Source organism: Anolis sagrei, chromosome 6 (genome assembly GCF_037176765.1).
Source record: "Anolis sagrei isolate rAnoSag1 chromosome 6, rAnoSag1.mat, whole genome shotgun sequence".
NCBI lineage: Eukaryota > Metazoa > Chordata > Lepidosauria > Squamata > Dactyloidae > Anolis > Anolis sagrei.
Window position 1 is genome coordinate 110,924,809 of NC_090026.1, and position 19,141 is coordinate 110,943,949.

General features: G+C 37.3%; 1 protein-coding gene across 5 annotated transcripts in view; it reads left to right on the forward strand.

Moving 5' to 3' along the window:
- The window catches only part of WAC (WW domain containing adaptor with coiled-coil), a 59,605-nt gene extending 42,941 nt beyond the window's left edge, over window positions 1-16,664 (forward strand). For 4 of the 5 annotated variants that reach the window (XM_060782473.2, XM_060782472.2, XM_060782470.2 and 1 more), the window contains 6 exons: window positions 1,999-2,121; window positions 3,639-3,787; window positions 4,432-4,550; window positions 12,421-12,604; window positions 15,056-15,183; window positions 15,648-16,664. In XM_060782473.2, coding sequence (XP_060638456.1) covers window positions 1,999-2,121; window positions 3,639-3,787; window positions 4,432-4,550; window positions 12,421-12,604; window positions 15,056-15,183; window positions 15,648-15,717 — 773 coding nt within the window. In that variant the 3' untranslated portion in view covers window positions 15,718-16,664. The remainder of the gene's footprint in view (window positions 1-1,998; window positions 2,122-3,638; window positions 3,788-4,431; window positions 4,551-12,420; window positions 12,605-15,055; window positions 15,184-15,647) is intronic. The other variant, XM_060782471.2, reaches the window with a different exon arrangement.
- Window positions 16,665-19,141: the final 2,477 nt, after the last annotated feature.

The window sequence follows — 19,141 nt, forward strand, 5'->3', positions numbered from 1 at the left end:
CTAAGGGGAGAAGAAAGGGTTGGGGCGGAGAGAGGAGAGGACAGAAGGCGGGAAAGGGTGAGAGAGAGAGCAAGATAGGGGAAGAGGGGAGAAAAGAATGAAGGAAGGAGGGGAAACGAGAGAGAGAAAGGAAAGAGAAAGAAAAGAAAAGGAAAAAAAAAAGACAAGAAGAGGAAGGTGACGTAAAAGCCCTTTTCCCCTGAGGCTATAATTTATTGTTCTATTAATTTCTCTTGCCTCTTATTATTCACCCTCCACTCTTATTATTATATTATTATTTTTATTCCCCTTTCTCTTCCCCCCTATTCCCCCTCTCTATCCTATTTTATTTTAATTTGTTTTGATTTTGTTTTTTTTTTATTATTATTTCTCTTGGCCTCGAAGGTTCCGAGGTTTCCAATATCGTATTCTTTATTTTCGCTGCTTGTTTTGGGTGTCTGAAGCCGGTCTCGCAATCTTCTTGGGTAAATTTTCGGTTCCCGATGTAGTCATTGGGCGCCCGCTTCCAGTTCCGCGTTGATGGTCGTCTTCTGCGCAGATCCCTTGTCCCCTTCGTGTCATCAGCTGGACGTATTTTGATTCTCCTGCCCTCGTTCCCTCGTCACTCGGCTCCAGTCCCTGTTTCTCCCCTTCAAGAGTGGGGGTTAGTTTTTGTTTGGGAATACGAAGGGGATGCTAGTGAGGGGAGGCGGGGGGGGGGGGGGTAGCAAGGTTGTCTAGATAGCCGGGGGAGGATAATCTATGTTGTTTTGTAATTTTGGAATTTGCTATTCTCTTCCTTCTCTTGGCGCTTCGTTCCGTTTTTTCTTTTCCTCTCCCCCCGTCTCTCTCCCCCTCTTTTCCTTTTCTTTTTCTCTTTGTGATCTATTTCCTTCTTATTACTTCTGTTCTTAAGAAAGTTTTGTGTTTCTCTCAGATGCTGGCTAGGTCAATTGACAGCGTTAGTTTCTTGTTCGTTTCGATGTATTCCTTAAAGCCCGTCCAGTTTGTCTTCTTAGATGAGTTGTTTAGACGTTGTGATAGGCAGTCCATTTGGATTATTTCAAAGGACTTTAAGATCCAATCTTCCGTTGCGGGTATTTCTTTTTTCTTCCATAGCTTGGCTAGCGTTATTCTGGCTGCCGTGCTTAGTAGAAAAAATACTTTGTCCTGATTGGCATTAAATTTTGCAAAGGAGATACCTAAAAGATACAATTCTGGGAGTTGTGGGAAGTTAATGTTTAGTATTTTTTGTATAGCTAGGTGTATTCCTCTCCAGTATTTCTTGACTTTTTTGCACGTCCACCATTGGTGGAAGTACGTTCCTGTCTCTTTTTGGCACTTCCAACATTTATTTGAGAAGTTTTTACTGAATTTAGAGGTTTTTACTGAATTTAGAGATTTTCACTGGAGAGTAATGCCATCTAAAAAACATCTTATGCCAGTTTTCTTTGAGATCGCTTGCTACTGTGTACTTTAATTTGGTGTTCCATATTTCCTCCCATTGTCTTGTTAAAATGTTATGGCCGATATCTTTGGCCCGCTTGCAAGTTATTTGTGATGTGTTACGCAAGTAGTTTTCCAACTGATAGCACACAGAAGAAGCACCCCCCCCCCCTCCTTCTGATAAATGAAATTATTGAGATGTCACTGACTGACTCCTCTTGGTCAAAGTGCCTGCTTGATTCTAGTCAGCTTATTGCTAATTATTAAATTGAGAGCATTATTTGGAAACAGTATGTCATAAGTGATGCCATTTCTTCCCAAGAGAGGCAGAATAGGGAAACAGTGCAAGGCCTTCCATTGTCTTCCAGGGCCACTTACCATTTGGTTTCTTCCAGAGAAGCAACTATTCGTAGTACGTAACTGCACTAAAGGTGGCATAAAGAAAATAGGAGGAAATAATAGGTGATGGGTTGAATACATTACATGTGGCAATATTATATTGGCTGGGGCTTTTTGTTTTAAAGTAATATATTGTTGATTTAGAATGAAACTGATAATCGGAATTATCATTAGTTCTTACAGCTGCTGTGACACAAGCTTCTCTGCAGTCTATACTCCATAAAATTCTCACTGCTGGACCATCTGCTTTTAATATAACTTCCCTGATTTCGCAAGCAGCACAACTTTCTACACAAGGTATTTTGGAAGCTCCTTGTTCCTACTAGAATTTCCTGTTTAGGGTCCTGTGGGGGTAGGCGGTTGGTATCTGATGAATCAAGATGCTATTAGTCCAGTGAAGCATAAAAAAATAATAGGCTGATCAAAAGTGTGAACTTTGTTGTGGAATTTATGCAGTGTGTTTGTCCATTCAATAAGCCTCTTGGTGTTAAATGACTGAAGCCAACAAAATTTACACTAGGTACATTCTCTTAGACTAACCTACATGAATGAACATAGTTCCAATCTTTTTGTTATTTCTGTTCAGTGTCCATGTTAGCTAATGGTAATGTAATTAAGGATATGCATTTACAACAAAACAAAACTTTATTTATATTCTGCCCCATCTCTCTGTGGGGACTCAGGGTAGCTGGATATGTAAAATAATCCTTTAGAGATCTTTTGAAGCATATGTTACAGTAATTAGAACTCAGTGGAGACACTGAGAATTCCATAGTAATGTAGTAAGGTGCACAAATCTATTTTGATAGAATTTTATTGTTAGTTTTCTGTCTCAGAAAAGACATACCATATGTCTTCAGACTTCTTTTTGAACTGTGATCTGTTTGTTGGCTATATATATTTGTCAGCGTGATTGGCAGCTGGAGATATAACATATATATACATTTATTTACGGTCAATGACCCTCACCAAAACAATTTGTACAAATATCAGAATAAGAACATATACATTTAGGCATTAAGAAACAATGTTAAAAGCAGAGTTAAAAACCATTATTGAATATGATAGTTAAAACAGTATTAAACATATGCTAAAATGAGAATGGTAAAAACTGGATAAATATTAAACCTTCTAAGAGTGTGACAGCATCTTGCGCTGACAAGCTATTGCTGCTGTAGAAAAGCTAGCAACTCTCCAGTTTTTGGGCTGTAGAGGAGACATAACATGTATTCATTTGTTGTTGAAGAGGGGACTGAAGTCTCCTATTCTGTTCTACATGCAGCTTGACTGTTGAGATTTCTCGAATATATCTTGGATTATTTGTGCTAAACCTCACTTTTACTAATGCACTGATACCATTTTGATACTGCTGTCACTCACTTTGAGGCCCAATATATCCAGTTATACAGGTTCTGTTTGTACTGGTAGTTGGCTTGTACATGAGAGCAGATTTACATTGTGCATAGTAAAACCATTTAAAGAAATCCAGTGCAGTTTGGGCCTATCCTCCAAGGGTCGTTAAAACAGTCCACATCACTTAAAGGTTTTAGCACCCAGTTTTCACAAACAATAGTAGTACTGTAAAATAAATTAATCTGTTTTGCTGATGCTGTGTATTGTCTATCTCCTTTTGAAACTTTTAGTATCTCAGGTTTTGTCTTCTGCTTGAGTCTTTTGGCTTACTCTTCATTCAACCACAGGTCATCCCACCCTTCTTATTCCATTCTAACATTCTCCCATAAAAGTGTTTTTTTTTTTAAATGTTTGTGCAAATTCCTTAGGATTTTATAAAACTGTAATGGTCTTATTCACAGCTCAGCCATCTAATCAGTCCCCAATGTCTTTAACATCGGATGCCTCATCACCAAGGTCATATGTCTCTCCAAGGATAAGCACGCCTCAGACTAACCCAGTTCCTCTGAAACCTTTGATAAATACACCTCCTGTATCATCACAGCCAAAGGTAAGATTTTATTGAGGTTTGGCTTTAGTAGTGACACTGTGTTTCTAGTGACTCTTAACACAAGCATGAGGTGCTAGCATTTGAATGTTTTCAATATTTGGAAACATTATGTCACTGTTTATATATTAAATCAGAAATTAAAGGTATACAAATGTCAGTTTTCTGTCTGATAGTTACCTTCACATGATTTTAAATGTGCCCTCTGGTGCTATTTATTTGATCCATATCCCACCTTTCTCTAAATCGAATCTAAGCATTTAAAAAGCAGAGCATTTCTTTTGTTTACAGCAGTATTTCTCAAACTGTACTCTTCCACGTGTTTTGAACTTCATCTCCCAGAAATCCCAGCTAGCTTACCAGGAATTATGGGAGCTGAAGTCTAAAATATCTGGAAGAGCACAGTTTGAGAAAGACTGGTTTATAAGGATTACAAGTGCAGTCTGCTGGGATAATATTTGTGCAACGTGTTAAGAATATCCAGTGTACTCCATACATGCAGAGTACAAATTTCTGTAATATTATTTTATGCTTTTTCTGATATCATATGCAAGAAGAGCGGGAAACATCCTAGTTTTGACCCTTAGGTTAGAAACATTTATTTATCTTCAGTAATACAGAAATCTGACCAAATTTGGATCTTTCAGGTTACTACTTCAGGTGTTAAGCAAGGACCAGTTTCACAGTCAGCATCTCAGCAGCCCGTGATTGCTGATAAGCAGCAAGGTCATGAACCTGCTTCTCCTCGAAGTCTCCAGCGTTCGAGGTAAATTTTAAATTGTTTTTGAGTTTTGATTTCACCATACACTCTAGAAAATGCTGATTTCTTAGTTGGTCACTTTGAATTGCATGCTTTCTCATCTGCAAATGTGTCTTGTCTAAGTTTTTCCCCCACAAAGTGGCATGTGCATTGCAGTCTCAAGATTATATCAAGGATCAGATAATGGGATTTTTCTTTCTGTTCCTCTGTCCTTCAATTTCTACTCCCACCCTCCAGAAATCTGATCATATATGGGATATGTGTGATGAAACAGAAAGATACATACTTGATTGCTTAGGTAGTTATATTTATATTTTTAATGTACCAAACATACCAAGTTTGTATGAAAATGTGACTATTTCCTGTGCTGGTCAATGACCGAAATAAATGATTTGATTTGATTTGATTTGACTATTCAATTTGTTTGTATTTCGTGAGTTGACATCTGAGCATTCTGAGATTTTGTTATTTTAATAATTATATGAAGAACAAAATGACGATGCCTTTCCTGCATTCAAACTTTTGGTTACCAGCATTCACATGTGAAATTTAACTAGCTTTGTAAAATTTCTGATCCCATTTTAAAAGCTGTACATTACCACTTGCACTACACAGATTGAAAGTGTTTCAAAAAGATATCTGATGTTGTTTAGGATGAAAGATTATTAGTCCCTTTAGATGTGAAAACAGTCTATATTTTGAATGGAAGAAAGTATATTTTTGTCAAATCCTGTTCTTCAAGACATACAATGTCGTTGGCAAATTAATAGCTCTGGATTATTCTTCAGGGTACCATTGATCTTAAACATTAACTAGCATTTTGTCAAACAGAACATATTATGTCTGCTAGATTTGTAAAAGTAGTTGTTGGTATGAAAAGTAACCATTTAGGTAACATAAACATGATGCTAGAAATTAAAGTAGTTAGTTGGGTTACTAAATGGTAGATTTTTGTAGAAGCAAACAGTCTTATATGCACTTGCTTAATTGGGGCAAGGTTTTTCAGACATAATCGGGTCAGGTAATTTTAATGCTTATATGCAAATATACATATGCAAATATACTGACAACGCTAACTGCCTATATTTGGATATATAAGTTGAGCCTCCCTTTTTTGGAATTCCAATATTTGAAATACAGGCAGTTCCTGAATTACAGACACCCTACTTGTAAATGGCTCATAGTTAAGAACAGGGTGAGACAACAGGTAGTGAGAGACATCTACCCCTAGGAAGGGAAATCCACTCCTGAAAGAGGTATCATGGGGAAAAGGGGTCTCCACTGATGCTTTATCACCAATCCTTGTTTCCACAACAAACCAATTTTTTCAAAATGCAATGATCACAGGGACAGAAAGGGAGATGAAATCTATCTATCTAGGCTGGAGTTACACTTTAAAAATGTACCCATTCCAACTTACAGCCAAATTCAACTTAAATCTACAGAACCTATCTTCTTTGTAACTTGGGGACGGCCTGTATTCAAAAATCTAGGGCTATCTATATCAATGACTGAGATAGTGATACATATGCTTTCTGTGGGTTCAGTGTACACAAACTTTGTTTCATGAACAACATTATAAAAAATCTTGAATAAAATTGCCTTTGGGCTATGTGTATAAGGTATGTATGAAACAGAAATGAAATTTTGTGTTTAGACTTGGGCCTATTTCCACAAAATTTCATTATGTACATACAGTATATGCAAATTCGGGTATTCTCAAATCCAAAAAGATACAAAACATTTCTGATCCCAAGCACTTTGGATAAGGGATGCTCAGTCTGTGCTATCCATTACATTGACATGGTGTTTCCAGTTCTGAGTTATGGCATCAGCTGCTAACTTTCTGCAGGTGGCTTTTTCTGTAGTGTGGTAATTATGTGTCTAATGGTGGGCCAGTTTGGGGGTGTCAAATTTGAATTTGTTCTCCTCTACTGCTGTTAGTGGCTCATCGGAATCTTTGCAGTTTTTTATATGTACTTATACATTCTTTTTTGTTTGATTGTTTGAAGGAATTTTGAACTGTCCATTGAGTATTATGCCACTTTATGTACAAAAGCTTTGTGAGGTACAAAAAGACATACTCCGAAAATAACATTCTCTTAAAAATAGGGTGGGTTTGAAATCCTGCTAATTAAAAAGAAAGGTGACACAGTACTTACAGTTTTATTACTCTTTTTTATTTCATAGTCATAAAGATATTTAGAATTTTTTGTATGGACACCTGCATGAATTTTTGTAGTGTAGCTTTCCTGTGTAGAAATGCCAATTGGTGCTATCATATTAATTGTGGTACATTAGATTTTATTTCAAGGGGATGTCTTTCTATTTAGTGGAACGGCTCTGGATTATGATTGTGGGTGGCATGATTTTAATAGTGATTATAATGTTATATGTCTTAATGTATATTTTAACTCTAATTTTAAATTCTAATTTAAATGTATTTAATTGTTTGTTGTCTAAAGGAATCAAATAGTTGCCATATGTAAAGCCGTCTTGAGTAGAGAAAGGCGGGATATAAATAGAGTAAATAAATATTTTTAAAAGGTACATTTTAAATGCAGATGATAAATCAGGAATACTATTTTATCATGCAGGCCTTTCATATTGGATTCTTTTATAAATAGAACTGAATAGATTTTTTTTTGCATTTTCTGTAATCTGAAAGCTGTGTTATTGGTTTATTTGAATATAAGAATTTTTCAGTAAATCTAGACACTTAATGTCTTTGTTCAGGTTGGTCAACATAGGTCACTGTTTCTGTAACACGCAACTTCACTGTGGGCAATTAGGAATTCATGTTCTTGTCGGTACAGTAGTACTGCCAAACAGAAGTTTATAAGAGGACGATTAAGGAAGAGCATACATTGTTATACAGATTATAATAGACATTGAAACTTTGAAACTAACATTATAAAACAGTATTACTGCTTTGTTATTCTTACTCTCACATAGAATAAGATCCAAGCACGCCCACACCCAAAAATACTATCTCTACAGAAGATTGTATCTTCTATCTCTCAAAGAAAGGAAGATTGGTTTCATCCATTATGCTCAAAGGAAGCAGTCACTTCCCATTGGCTTTGTATTGGTGGTTTGTGTGTATAGCATAAAGCAGGGGTCCTCAAACTAAGGCCCGGGGGTCGGATACGGCCCTCCAAGGTCATTTACCTGGCCCTCACTCAGGGTCAACCTAAGTCTCAAATGACCTGAAAGCACACAACAACAACAACAACAACAATATCTCATCAGCCAAAAGCAGGCCCACACTTCCCATTGAAATACTAATAAGTTTATATTTGTTAAAATTGTTCTTCATTTTAATTATTGTATATTTAAGAGTGTTTTGTACTACAAATAAGATATGTGCAGTGTGCATAGGAATTCATTCATGTTTTGTTTTTGTTTTTTCAAATTATAATCCGGCCCTCCAACAGTTTGAGGGACTGTGACCTGGCCCTCTGTTTTAAAATGTTTAAGCACCCCTGGCATAAAGCCTAAGAGAACTTTTGATAGCAGAGAGCTAACATTGAGTGCATACAGAACCCTTTTCTACCCACTTCTTTCCTGCCTTAGCCTATCATGAAAATGCATAATGTAAATGGCGCTTTTCTCTTGGCTGAAATTATGCTTTCTCTCTATTGTCTTGGAAGAATTTTATGCTGTGAATGTCTGCTAATAATGCTCTCGTTGCACATTAAAACTTGTGCGCCAGCTTTGCCAGTACCTTGGAAAGTCATACTTGGCCATGGTGGTTCACTCTCTTGTTACATCTCAAATAGATTACTGCAATGTGCTCTATGTGGCTTTGCCTTTGAAGACTGCTTGGAAGTTCTAAGTAGTCCAATGGGCGGTTGCCAGGTTACTCGCTGGAGCGTCATACAGAGAGCATACAACTCCCCTGTTACGTCAGCTCCACTGTCAGCCAGTCTGCTACCAAGCACAATTCAAAGTGCTGGCTTTAGCCTATAAAATCTAAATGGCTCCAGTCCAACTTATCTGTCACTGTTAGGAATGATGGGAGTTGAAGTCCTAAACACCTGGGGGCCGAAGTTTGCTTGTGACTGCTCTATAAGCTAGCTGGCATTCCCCCCCCCCCCCCCGGATGTGCAACAGGAAGTCACTGCCAACTGTGAGAGAAATAAGGTTGAACACTATGAAAGCCATACACTGCATGGCTATCAGCCACCTCCCAGTAGACTCAAATTAAGGAAAACTTCCATGAAAACCACCACTCTTCTTAATGTTTCCCCAGCAACAGCAAGAGTATCCCTCTTGGCAGCTAAACCAGGAAATCCCAACTGGATGCCCCCCCCCCCCACGAGGGTCTGCCTCCAGAAGCAAACCAAGAATGGGCAACTTGGAAGTCCCTGAACAAACTCAAGCGTAGAGTGGGCAGGTCAAAAGACAACTTGGTTAAACAGCACTACCTAGAAGAATCCTCTACCTTGCGTGAACAAACAATTCAGTATCTGTATGCTTGCCCACAATGCCCTGCCTCACGCACAGAGGAAGAACTGTTTAAAGCTACAAACAATTTGATCACTTGCCCATTTTTGGTCTAAAATTATTTAGCCACTTGTGTTTTCTCTATTTTATCAGTAATTTACTTATGCAATGCTTTTGACATGAATTAAATAAATAAAATTATTGCTATGTTGTAAGCAGCTCTTGAGTCCCCCTTGGGGCGAGAGAGAGCGGGATATAAATATAGGTGGTAAATAAATAAATAATTCATGTTAATTTTTATCTAATTTCTTATATAAGTGTGAGTTCAGTCAGATCAGTTCATTTCTGAAGGTTTTTGCTTCTGAATTCTTTCTCAATGGCTGTTCCCAAACTGAGAATTTTACTTCCAGTGTGGCTGGGCATAGCCCTGTAAATACTCTTGTATAAAATTACATTTTTAGGAATTTTTGGCCCCATCTACACTGCATATATTGCAGTTTGAAATTGCATTATATGGCAGTGTATATTGGGCATTAATTGACAAAAGAAGTGGAAATTATAAAGCCAACTTGTTGTATATCTAAAAATTTAGAATGGTTTGTTCAGTAAGCATTAACCATAATTTTCTAGTTCAGAGGTAATAGGAGATTCTGTTAATATAGCAGCATCCAGGATGCTATATTGTTCACTCTTGGATAAAGGCACCCCGTAAGTACTTCTTGGCTTATAAAACTAGGATCTAATTATCTGAACAAGGCCAGTGTTGTTTTTTTCAGGCTCAGTGTTCTTTTCTTTTGCTCTCTCTTACATACTTGCTTCTTGTGATAAACCTGCAATGTGAGTTGTCATAATATTTTGAAAGGTTGATAATTGAGCTGCTCTCCCTTTTGTTTTTTTAAAGTATGTATTTAGTATTTCCATCAAATGGTATCTAAGATAGGAATGCCATCATTTCCTATTTTGAGGTGGAATAGCCATGTTACCTGGTTGCAGGAAAAACAGCCAAGAGCCTTATGTTGCTTTTTATTTGGCATAGGCTTCTATGGACTTGCTGCATCCATCAAAGTAGTTTTTAAACCTAAAACCAAATAAAACATATTAACCTTTAAAATCATTCAACTCTATTTATGAGTACTTGAGTTGCGATTTCTAGAGTGCTGCCTTGGTCTTTGTTGATCCCACACTTTTTATATCATAACTATCAATAGTTCTATGCAAGGAAATAGCTGCCATTCCGTTTCAGACAGGATTTAGCATGCTGTTAATTATTTTCATTACTTCCAGTAAAACCTTTTAGCTAGACATTTGTGTCATTTTATGACTAAATAACATTGTTACTTGTAAGCTACAGGACATGCATGGTTGAACACTCCTCATACATTATACAATGTCTATTATAATCAGAATCTATAGCATCTTAGTAGACTCTTGTTACTCATACAAATTACTTTGCTTACTCAGGATATTGTTGAGAAAGTTTTAAAGTAGAGTGATCATTTTGGTCATATTTCTGCCCATCCCAGCACTCCTAGTTATAACCAAGCTCTAGCAACAAAATATTTGAGTAGTCTTTGTTTTTCTTCCTTGGACTTTTTCTGTTGCTTCTGATGTCAGTATTGCTATCTTCTTCAACTGATTTGAGGAGCCTCCTTTAGTGGTTTGTGGCTCTGAAGTGGTGTATTTCACGAATGGGAAAGCTACCTCAATCCAATGGTCATTCTTACTTACAGCTTAGGTGAGCAGCACATAGTTGGAGCCATAAGTCTCTAAGAATAGATCATCTTGACTGTGAAGGCCCCCTAGTGGCAGAACATCAACAAAGCTTCTGAACTTGCTGTCAAGATAAAGCCACTAATTTACATTTGCTTGACACTGTTAGGCTTTCTGACATGATATTTTAATATTACTTGTAGATTTTGCCTTTCATAGAAAGGAAACCCCTGGGATGATCTCTGCAAATATTCTCTTCTTTTGAGTCCTGTGATGTCAGGGAATCGTGTTTTGCTGATAGGTGACTAGGCCATGTTAAGCCTAATTAGAAATATTTAGGTAGAGTTTTGTTCCCCTTCATCTAAGTCAAGTGAAACAGGATTAGGTTGAAAGTAACCAAAGGAAGCCCCTGCTATTCTTCCTTCCCTCCCTATATATATTTGTACAATTTTAGTAGTTACTTTGTCTTTCTGTTCTATTAATCATAGTTGGGTTGTTCAATGACTATTTCAGATTTTGAAATTAAATTACATTACATTTTTAAGATTTGTTGGGAGATTGTACAATCTTTGCTAATTAGCAGGATTGTAGATATGAAGAGAAGTTTGCTTCAATGTGGAAATATTCTAAGGCACATTTCTTTCAGTACCATTAAAAAAAGAAAAACATAAAATAGTACTTTCATAATGACCTGGTGGTTGCCTAGTTGCCATTTTGGTCGTACTATTTAACTTGCAGCTGCCCCACCCTGGTATTGAAACAGCTTGAGCATCCCTAATCTGGAATTCCAAAATGTTCCAAAATTGTCCACATGGCTGCTTTGCTTTCTGATGGTTCAATGTACACAAACTTTATTTCGTGCACCTAGGCTATGTATATAAGGTATATATGAAACATAAATAACTTTTGTGTTTAGATTTAAGTTCCATCTTAAATTATCTCATTATGTCTATGCGGCACTCCAAAAATCCAAGAAGCCCCCAAATCCAGTTTTTTTCTAGTCCCAGCCATTTTGGATAAGGAGTACTCAGGCTGTGTTCATGTATCTGATGATTTTGTTTTATATAATAACACTATTTAACAACATTTGAGGAAAAACTGTTCCTAGTTTGAAAGTGTTATTTCCTGTTTGTGTGGCACTTACTTTGAAAGTAGCTGTTATACTCTAGAAACTTTGTTTTGTGTCTGCCACAAACTATGTTAAATTGGTTGAGTCTTTATGAGATATTCATTGAAAAACAATAGCAAAATGTGCTGCAGGATGTCCTAAACTATTCCATGTATTTATGATAGAACCAATTAGGAAATTGCATTTATAATCCAAGAATAAAAATTGTGTTACATCATGTAATTTATGTCTTGAACTTTCCATGTAGATTTATATTGCTGAAATAGCTAAACTACCTAGTAAGAATCATAGAATCATAGAGTTGGAAGAGACCTCGTGGGCCATCCAGTCCAACCCCCTGTCAAGAAGCAGGAATATTACATTCAAAGCACCTCTGACAGATGGTCATCCAGCCTCTGTTTAAAAGCTTCCAAAGAAGGAGCCTCTAGCACACTCCGGGGCAGAGAGTTCCACTGCTGAACGGCTCTCACAGTCAGGAAGTTCTTCCTAATGTTCAGATGGGGTGTTTTGTTTTGTTTTTTTTGGGGTTTTTTGGTAACTTAACAAAGTCCACTTCCTTTTACCTTTTTTTTTTTTTTTTGCTTGCAGTAGTCAGAGAAGTCCATCTCCTGGTCCAAATCATACCTCCAGTACAAGTGCTTCAAATGCGACAGCACCACAGAATGCATCTGCACGACCTACGTGCTCATTAACACCTACATTAGCTGCACATTTCAATGAAAATCTTATAAAGCATGTTCAAGGATGGCCTGCCGATCATGCAGAAAAGCAGGTGAGTACTCATTCTGCAATGTTAGTTTCATTTTAGTATGATTACTTTTCCCAGGTCATGTTTACATTCCAGTGGTCTTTAAAAGAATTACTCAGCAGCTTGCATTTCTATTTCTGGAGTTGCAGGGAGTTGAAAAATAAAGTCATTCTTTTACTTGAGTGTTGTAGTTGAGTGGAAGATAGGCTGGAGAAAGTGATTGAGGGTGGAATTATATGTCTTTGGCTTTATAATTTACTATTTGCTGGATTTATAGAATCACTTGTTTCTGTTTTTATACTACTGGATTAGAAAATATAGCTATACTTTTTCTTCTTTCATTCTGAATATCAAGTTACTGTTTAGGGAAGATGTGGGAGAAAGGGGTTGTTTTTTTACACTGCAAGAAAGGAGAGCATCAGACTTGTTGTGGTTTTCAAATTTGAACTAGCTGTGCTTTATGGAAGTTACTTGCTCATAAACTGTTTCAGTAGAAATTCTGGCAACATATTTTGAATTAATATACCATTATGGAAGTCAGATATCTTAAGTATCTCACACTGCAGTGTTTTCTTATAAATCCAATTTCTTCCGAAGGGAGTGTCTGTCAAGAGAGAGGCTTCCTTGGTTATAGAATACAGAAGCAATGCATTCTAACTGGCAGTTAGAATTTTTCAGTTAGGAAGAAGGCTGATAGAACAGCTAACTGGTTTGATGTGTGCCTTACCTTTGAATAACTAGAGATAGAAGGGATAGCAAAAGGTAGAAATTCTTACAGGTGTTTCTCTTGGAGGCTTCTGTGTTTAGATTTAATGTTAGGCTTCCTTGTTTTTTCATTGGTTAAACATGCTGCCTTGACAAATTACCTTATATGATATGTATAAATTGATCTCATATGTAAGTTGAGAGCAGGGTTTGGAGCAAATATAATGGAGTTTGATATGGATAAGTAGAGGATCATTCCAAGGAGAGGGGAAAGCACCAATGTTGCTTCAGAGGGTCAGCTAGGCATTCAGAAAGGCCAAAAGCGACACGATAGTTCTCCCGGGAAAGATTAAGCTCTGGTCTTTTGGCACTTTACACAGAGAAGGGGATGGTTCCTTTTTTAAATAAGAGTTAAGGTAAAGTACTCACATTGATTCATGAATAAGCTGACCCCATTTTTGGGATTGCTTTTTCAGTTTAATCATAATAGGTTGGCACTTTTTTTAGCCTCTTGCATTTTATGGTTCTTCATGGCCTCTATGGCTCACACAAATGGGTTTACTACTCTTACACAGTGAATTATTTGGATATCTGCTTTGAGTCCCCTTTGGGGAGATAAAGCGAGGTATAAAGAACCTAAAAACATGGATGTTCCGTTGTGCCTTTGATTAGACAGTTCCAAAGAACTGGCCCTTTCATACCTAAGTTCCGGCACTTTAGCATGGCCCTCTGCTCTACAATCCTGACATTATAAAGCCCAAGGACATTACTCCCCCATCCCTGCCACTGAATTTTGCACTTTCCCTTAGCTCTGTCTAGTAATTTTGCACAAATCCAGAGCCCTCCCAACTCAGCACTTTTATTGCTCCCATGGTACTGTTTTCATGATGTTATGTTTTATTGTGATATGTTTCTATTTGGTTTTGTTTTGTTTTTATTTTATTGCATTATGTTTTAACTCTGTGCTCTCTGGGCTTGTCCCCTTGTAAGCCGCCGCCCTGAGTCCTTTCGGGAAGATGGAGGTGGGGTATAAAAATAAGGTTATTATTATTATTATTATTATTGTAATAAAGAAGTCTAATAATAATAATCTCTAGAGCGCTTATGTAAGAGTTTGGGAGGTAGCCCCTCTTCCCCTTGTCCATGTAACTAGCCTAATTCTTTTGGAAACCCTAAGTTCATTTTCATTCACAGCAGTATCGAAGGAATTTTGAGGTGTTTGTTTATTAACTGTATTTCTGGTATTTCACTCGTCGTAATGCATGTTGGCTTTCCTCCATCTGTTTTTGTTTTGGCTTAGTTCTGGACTCTGTGTTTTGCCTTGACTTGGAGTAGTCCGTTGATTTTGGCTTGAATTGGCAATTTGATTCCACTGGACTGCTATGGCTTTGTCTGTCTCCTTTAATAAAGTACGTCCTGTGGATTAAAAATACTGTCTCTTTGGGCTCAGAGAAGGCCATAATGTGGGGTCTTTTGCATAAAAATACTAATTAAGAATTAAGGCTCTCCTTTATCTGCTTTGGAGAAGCCTGGCATCACAAGTTGCTACTGACTCTATTTTCTTCAACTCCTTCTGCCTTTGGTTTGTCTTGTCTGTTTGGTGGTAAAGATATCTCCAGGAGTATGGAGATCACTTGGTTTAGTCCAAGGATTGCTATTACATGTCTGAATTTATCCACAATGGTAGTGGATAACTCTTACAACATTAATGTAAAACAATACTGTTGTTTGCAAGCACTCCAAAAATATAATGTTTAACTCTTGTTTTAGGCATCAAGATTACGTGAAGAAGCTCATAACATGGGGAGTGTACACATGTCTGAAATTTGTACTGAATTAAAAAACTTAAGATCTTTAGTTCGAGTATGTGAAATTCAAGCAACTTTGCGTGAGCAAAGGTAAGACTTTATTCTGGGTGCATCATGTTGATATCCTAAATCTTTCATCTGAGTTTTGGTTTCATAACTTTGATAAGCATGAATAGCTACTGAGCTACAATCCCAAGTGTTCAGACAGGAGCTAAAAACTGTGACAGTTTAACATACAGGATGATACTGACTTAAACAGGCGTAATACCTCCCTCCACAGCCATTGAACTACTGAAGGTGGCCTTGTGTGCTCCTGGATCTTGAACAATTATTTAGCCCATTATGTGTACCATTAAGGTAGGTCAGCCATTTCTAGGCCCAGCAATTTTGTCATTTTTTAAATTAAAAAAGCATACAAACCTTTTTCACATTATTATATATCAGCTGATGTAGACTGCATAACAAACTAAAAATGCATGTTATTTGGTAAAGTACTAATTTTGGAATGAAATTGCTCATCTAAGAATAGCTAATTACTTTCTTTTCCTTTGTAGGATACTATTTTTGAGACAACAAATTAAAGAACTTGAAAAACTAAAGAATCAGAATTCCTTCATGGTGTGAAAAGTTGTGAATAATTGCACATGGGTTTTTGAGTACAGGAACTGTAAAACTGGTTGCCCAGTCTTAACATTTTTGAGCTGCATATGAGTAGACTTTGGACCGTTGAGTTGGGCAAAAGAAAATGACATGGGAAAGGGGACACGAGGGGTGTCATTCAGGGGAAGGATACAAGGAAGATTTGTAAACCCTTGAAATGTAGATTTCTTGTAGATGTATTCTTCACGTTGTAAATATGTTTTGTAGAGTGAAGCCATGGGAAGCCATGTGTATCAGAGCTTAGACATCCAAAACTAATCAATGCTGAGGTGGCTAAATACCTAGCCTTTTACATGTAAACCTGTCTGCAAAATTAGCTCTCTCTCTTTTTTTAGTTAATTTATCATTCAAAAATCTTGCATTTTCTAAAATACGATGCAAGCGCCAGGCGATCTGTGTCTCAAGGCTGCAACAGTTTGAAACAGTTTGGGTAATGTACAAAATATCATGAAACAACTGTTTCCACACTTGCACCGAATCAAGAGCAGTGCTTTTCCATTTCTGTTTTACAGAGCAGTGTTCTCATTTTCTATGTTCATTTTCCCCTTGAAATCCTAGGGTCTGATTTTATCAGTTTTTTTTAATTCTTCTAATTTCCTCCTTTCCTAAGGCACTGTTGCTATGGCACTTTTCTATAATCTTTTCATTCCTGTGTACAGTAGCTTAAAATTGCAGTGATTGAGCATAACCCACTTGTTTGTATAAATTATTGAAATGTATTTCCATTTGCACCCTGTAAGAATGGACTGGTAGTACTGCTGGGCATGTGTGCTGAAAGTACATCCCTTTCTCAGATTATAAGGAAACAGCCCAACGAACATGTCAACATGGTTGTGGGAGGGAAAGAAGAAGAAGAAGCTAGTCAGATGTGAATTGTATCTGTTGTAATAAACATGTTTAAAACAAAGAAACACTGGTTTTCATTTTCCTTTGGTCAGTACATATTAGAATTTGAACTCTTTGGGGATTCTTTATCAGAACTATTCTTGTTGAATACTTTTGTATTGAAAATAAGGCCTCAAGGGAGGTTTTGTTTTTAAAAAAGCAGATACAAAATTGTGTATAAAATATTTAATGACATTCAACAAGGATCAGTGACACCTCCCTAACAGTTGTCTTATGTTAACTCCTGGTTTTACCTGTCTTGCTATTATGACATTTCATTTCCAAGGATGTTTGTTGTAGCTAACTGTTCAAGTCTGGTGCTGACTGCTGTTCTTAGCCATCACAAAACGCTGAATTTGTGTAATTGGAGAATCTTGCTGTTTGACAATGGTGAGAAAGCTCAGCTTTGTATATTGTTTCCTAAAGTATATTAAAAATAAAAAAGAAACTATTGCTACTACAAAATAAATGTGGGTTTTCTTTGCAAAAAGCTGTTGTTCACAACCTGATACATCAGGCTCTTGTACATTCCTAAAATTTGCCAGTTCAGAATCTAGCTATTGCTGAAAGATTGCTGTTCTGCAGGCTTGCTGTGCCACTTCTGCTGTTGATGTATTGATTTAAACTCATTCAGTATGCTGAAACCTTATACATAAGTTTGGATGCTTTTGATGTGCTTCCTGATTTTGTCCGTATAACTGTTCCTCTGTGTTCTTTTGTGCCTACATCTTTTGTCTTTCTTGTGACAAGTTGCATAATACGAAATCACTGGAAAACTGACTTCCTTTTCTGCTTTTTAGCTGTCTTCACACAGTATTGAGTGTACTAAACATGGTGTTTGTTAGTATCAATTGGTAAGATTTACAGCAACGTTTCTTAACCTGAGGGTAAGGACCCCTGGGGGGTTGCCAAAGATCATCAGAAAACATATAAATTATAAATCTGATGGTCTTAGGAACCCCTTTGGCAGAGAAGGCTGAAGATCTCCGCACCCATCCTTATCTTCCTTTTTCGAAACAGATGACGAATCCTTCCACCAAAAGCCCTCCGCTGTGATGGGCCGGCCTCTCAGCCAAGGGGAGGGTTGTTTCTGAGACTCAAAAGTGGGGAAAGGGAGAGCAGGTGTGCTTAGCGTATGGCAGTGTGGTGTGCACATGCGGGCGAGGGGGAGCATATGAGGCTGGAGTAGTTGGATCCAATTTCTGTCTGGCAAAAAATTCTAAACCCAAGTTCTCAAAGCTAATCACCATTTCTATGGAAAACAATGTAATGAATTCAGAAGACACCTCCCTTCTAACATCTAGAAAGTAACATCTAGAATTGATGGACTCCTAACACCACAGTGATTGCAGGGTACAGCTCGCTCATATGATCGTCAGCAGACACTGCCAGAACTTCAGCTAGTTCCACCACTGCAAGCCAAGTGATTATCAATACCAACTTTAAGAAGAGGGTTGATGCCAACAAATCTCAGGACCGGCCTTCAACGCAGAAAATATTCCAATGCTCAGTTGCCAATCCCTTTCTAAGTAACTCAAGGGAATCTATTACTATAATTTTTAGGTTGATGGAGGATCTAAATATCATGGCAAGCACCTTTTCTCCAGAAGTCATCTATTTGGTGATGAGATTGAGACCAAATTTACAAGATTGAAACCAAAGATGAGAAAAAGGCACTGACCAATCCTCGAAACAGGAATGATCATCGTTTAGCATCCTTTTTTGATAATACATATTTTATTTACCTATAGATTTTCTAGCTACTCAATAGGCATCTGTGATCAATTTTTAAAAAGTTTCAAAAGTCATTACAAAATGGAGATACTGGTGTTTTGTTTCTAAAGTGTTTTGAAAGTATTGTTAGTGAAAATTTCATTACTATAATGAGAGTAACAAAATTTTGTTACCTTTTGTAGTAGTTGCACAAGTCGGGAAACTTCAGAAGCTCCTTTCTCCCTCGTTCTTAACAGCTATTGGGGTGAAACTTGCTACAGTGGTAGGACACATTTACTAATGTTAGCCCACCAAATTTCAGAACATTTCACGTATCCATGGATATTTGGGGAAATTTCAAAAAAAACTTATCCTGACAGATGGCCATCCAACCTCTAAACTAATGAATATGCCCCCCCTGTTGAGTTGGAAGGGACCCCCAAGAGGCATCCATTTAGGGCAGGGGTCCTCAAACTTTTTAAACAGAGGGCCAGGTCACAGTCCATCAAACTGTTGGAGGGCCGGATTATAATTTGAAAAAAACATGAGTGTATTCTTATGCACACTGCACATATCTTATTTGTAGTGCAAAAAACACTTAAAAACAATACCATAATTAAAATGAAGAACATTTAACAAATATAAACGTATTAGTGTTTCATTGGGAAGTGTGGGCCTGCCTTTAGCTGATGAGATAGGATTGTTGTGTGCTTTCACGTTGTTTCAGACTTAGGCTGACCCTGAGCAAGGGCCGGGTAAATGAACTTGGGGGGCTGCATCCGGCCCTCGG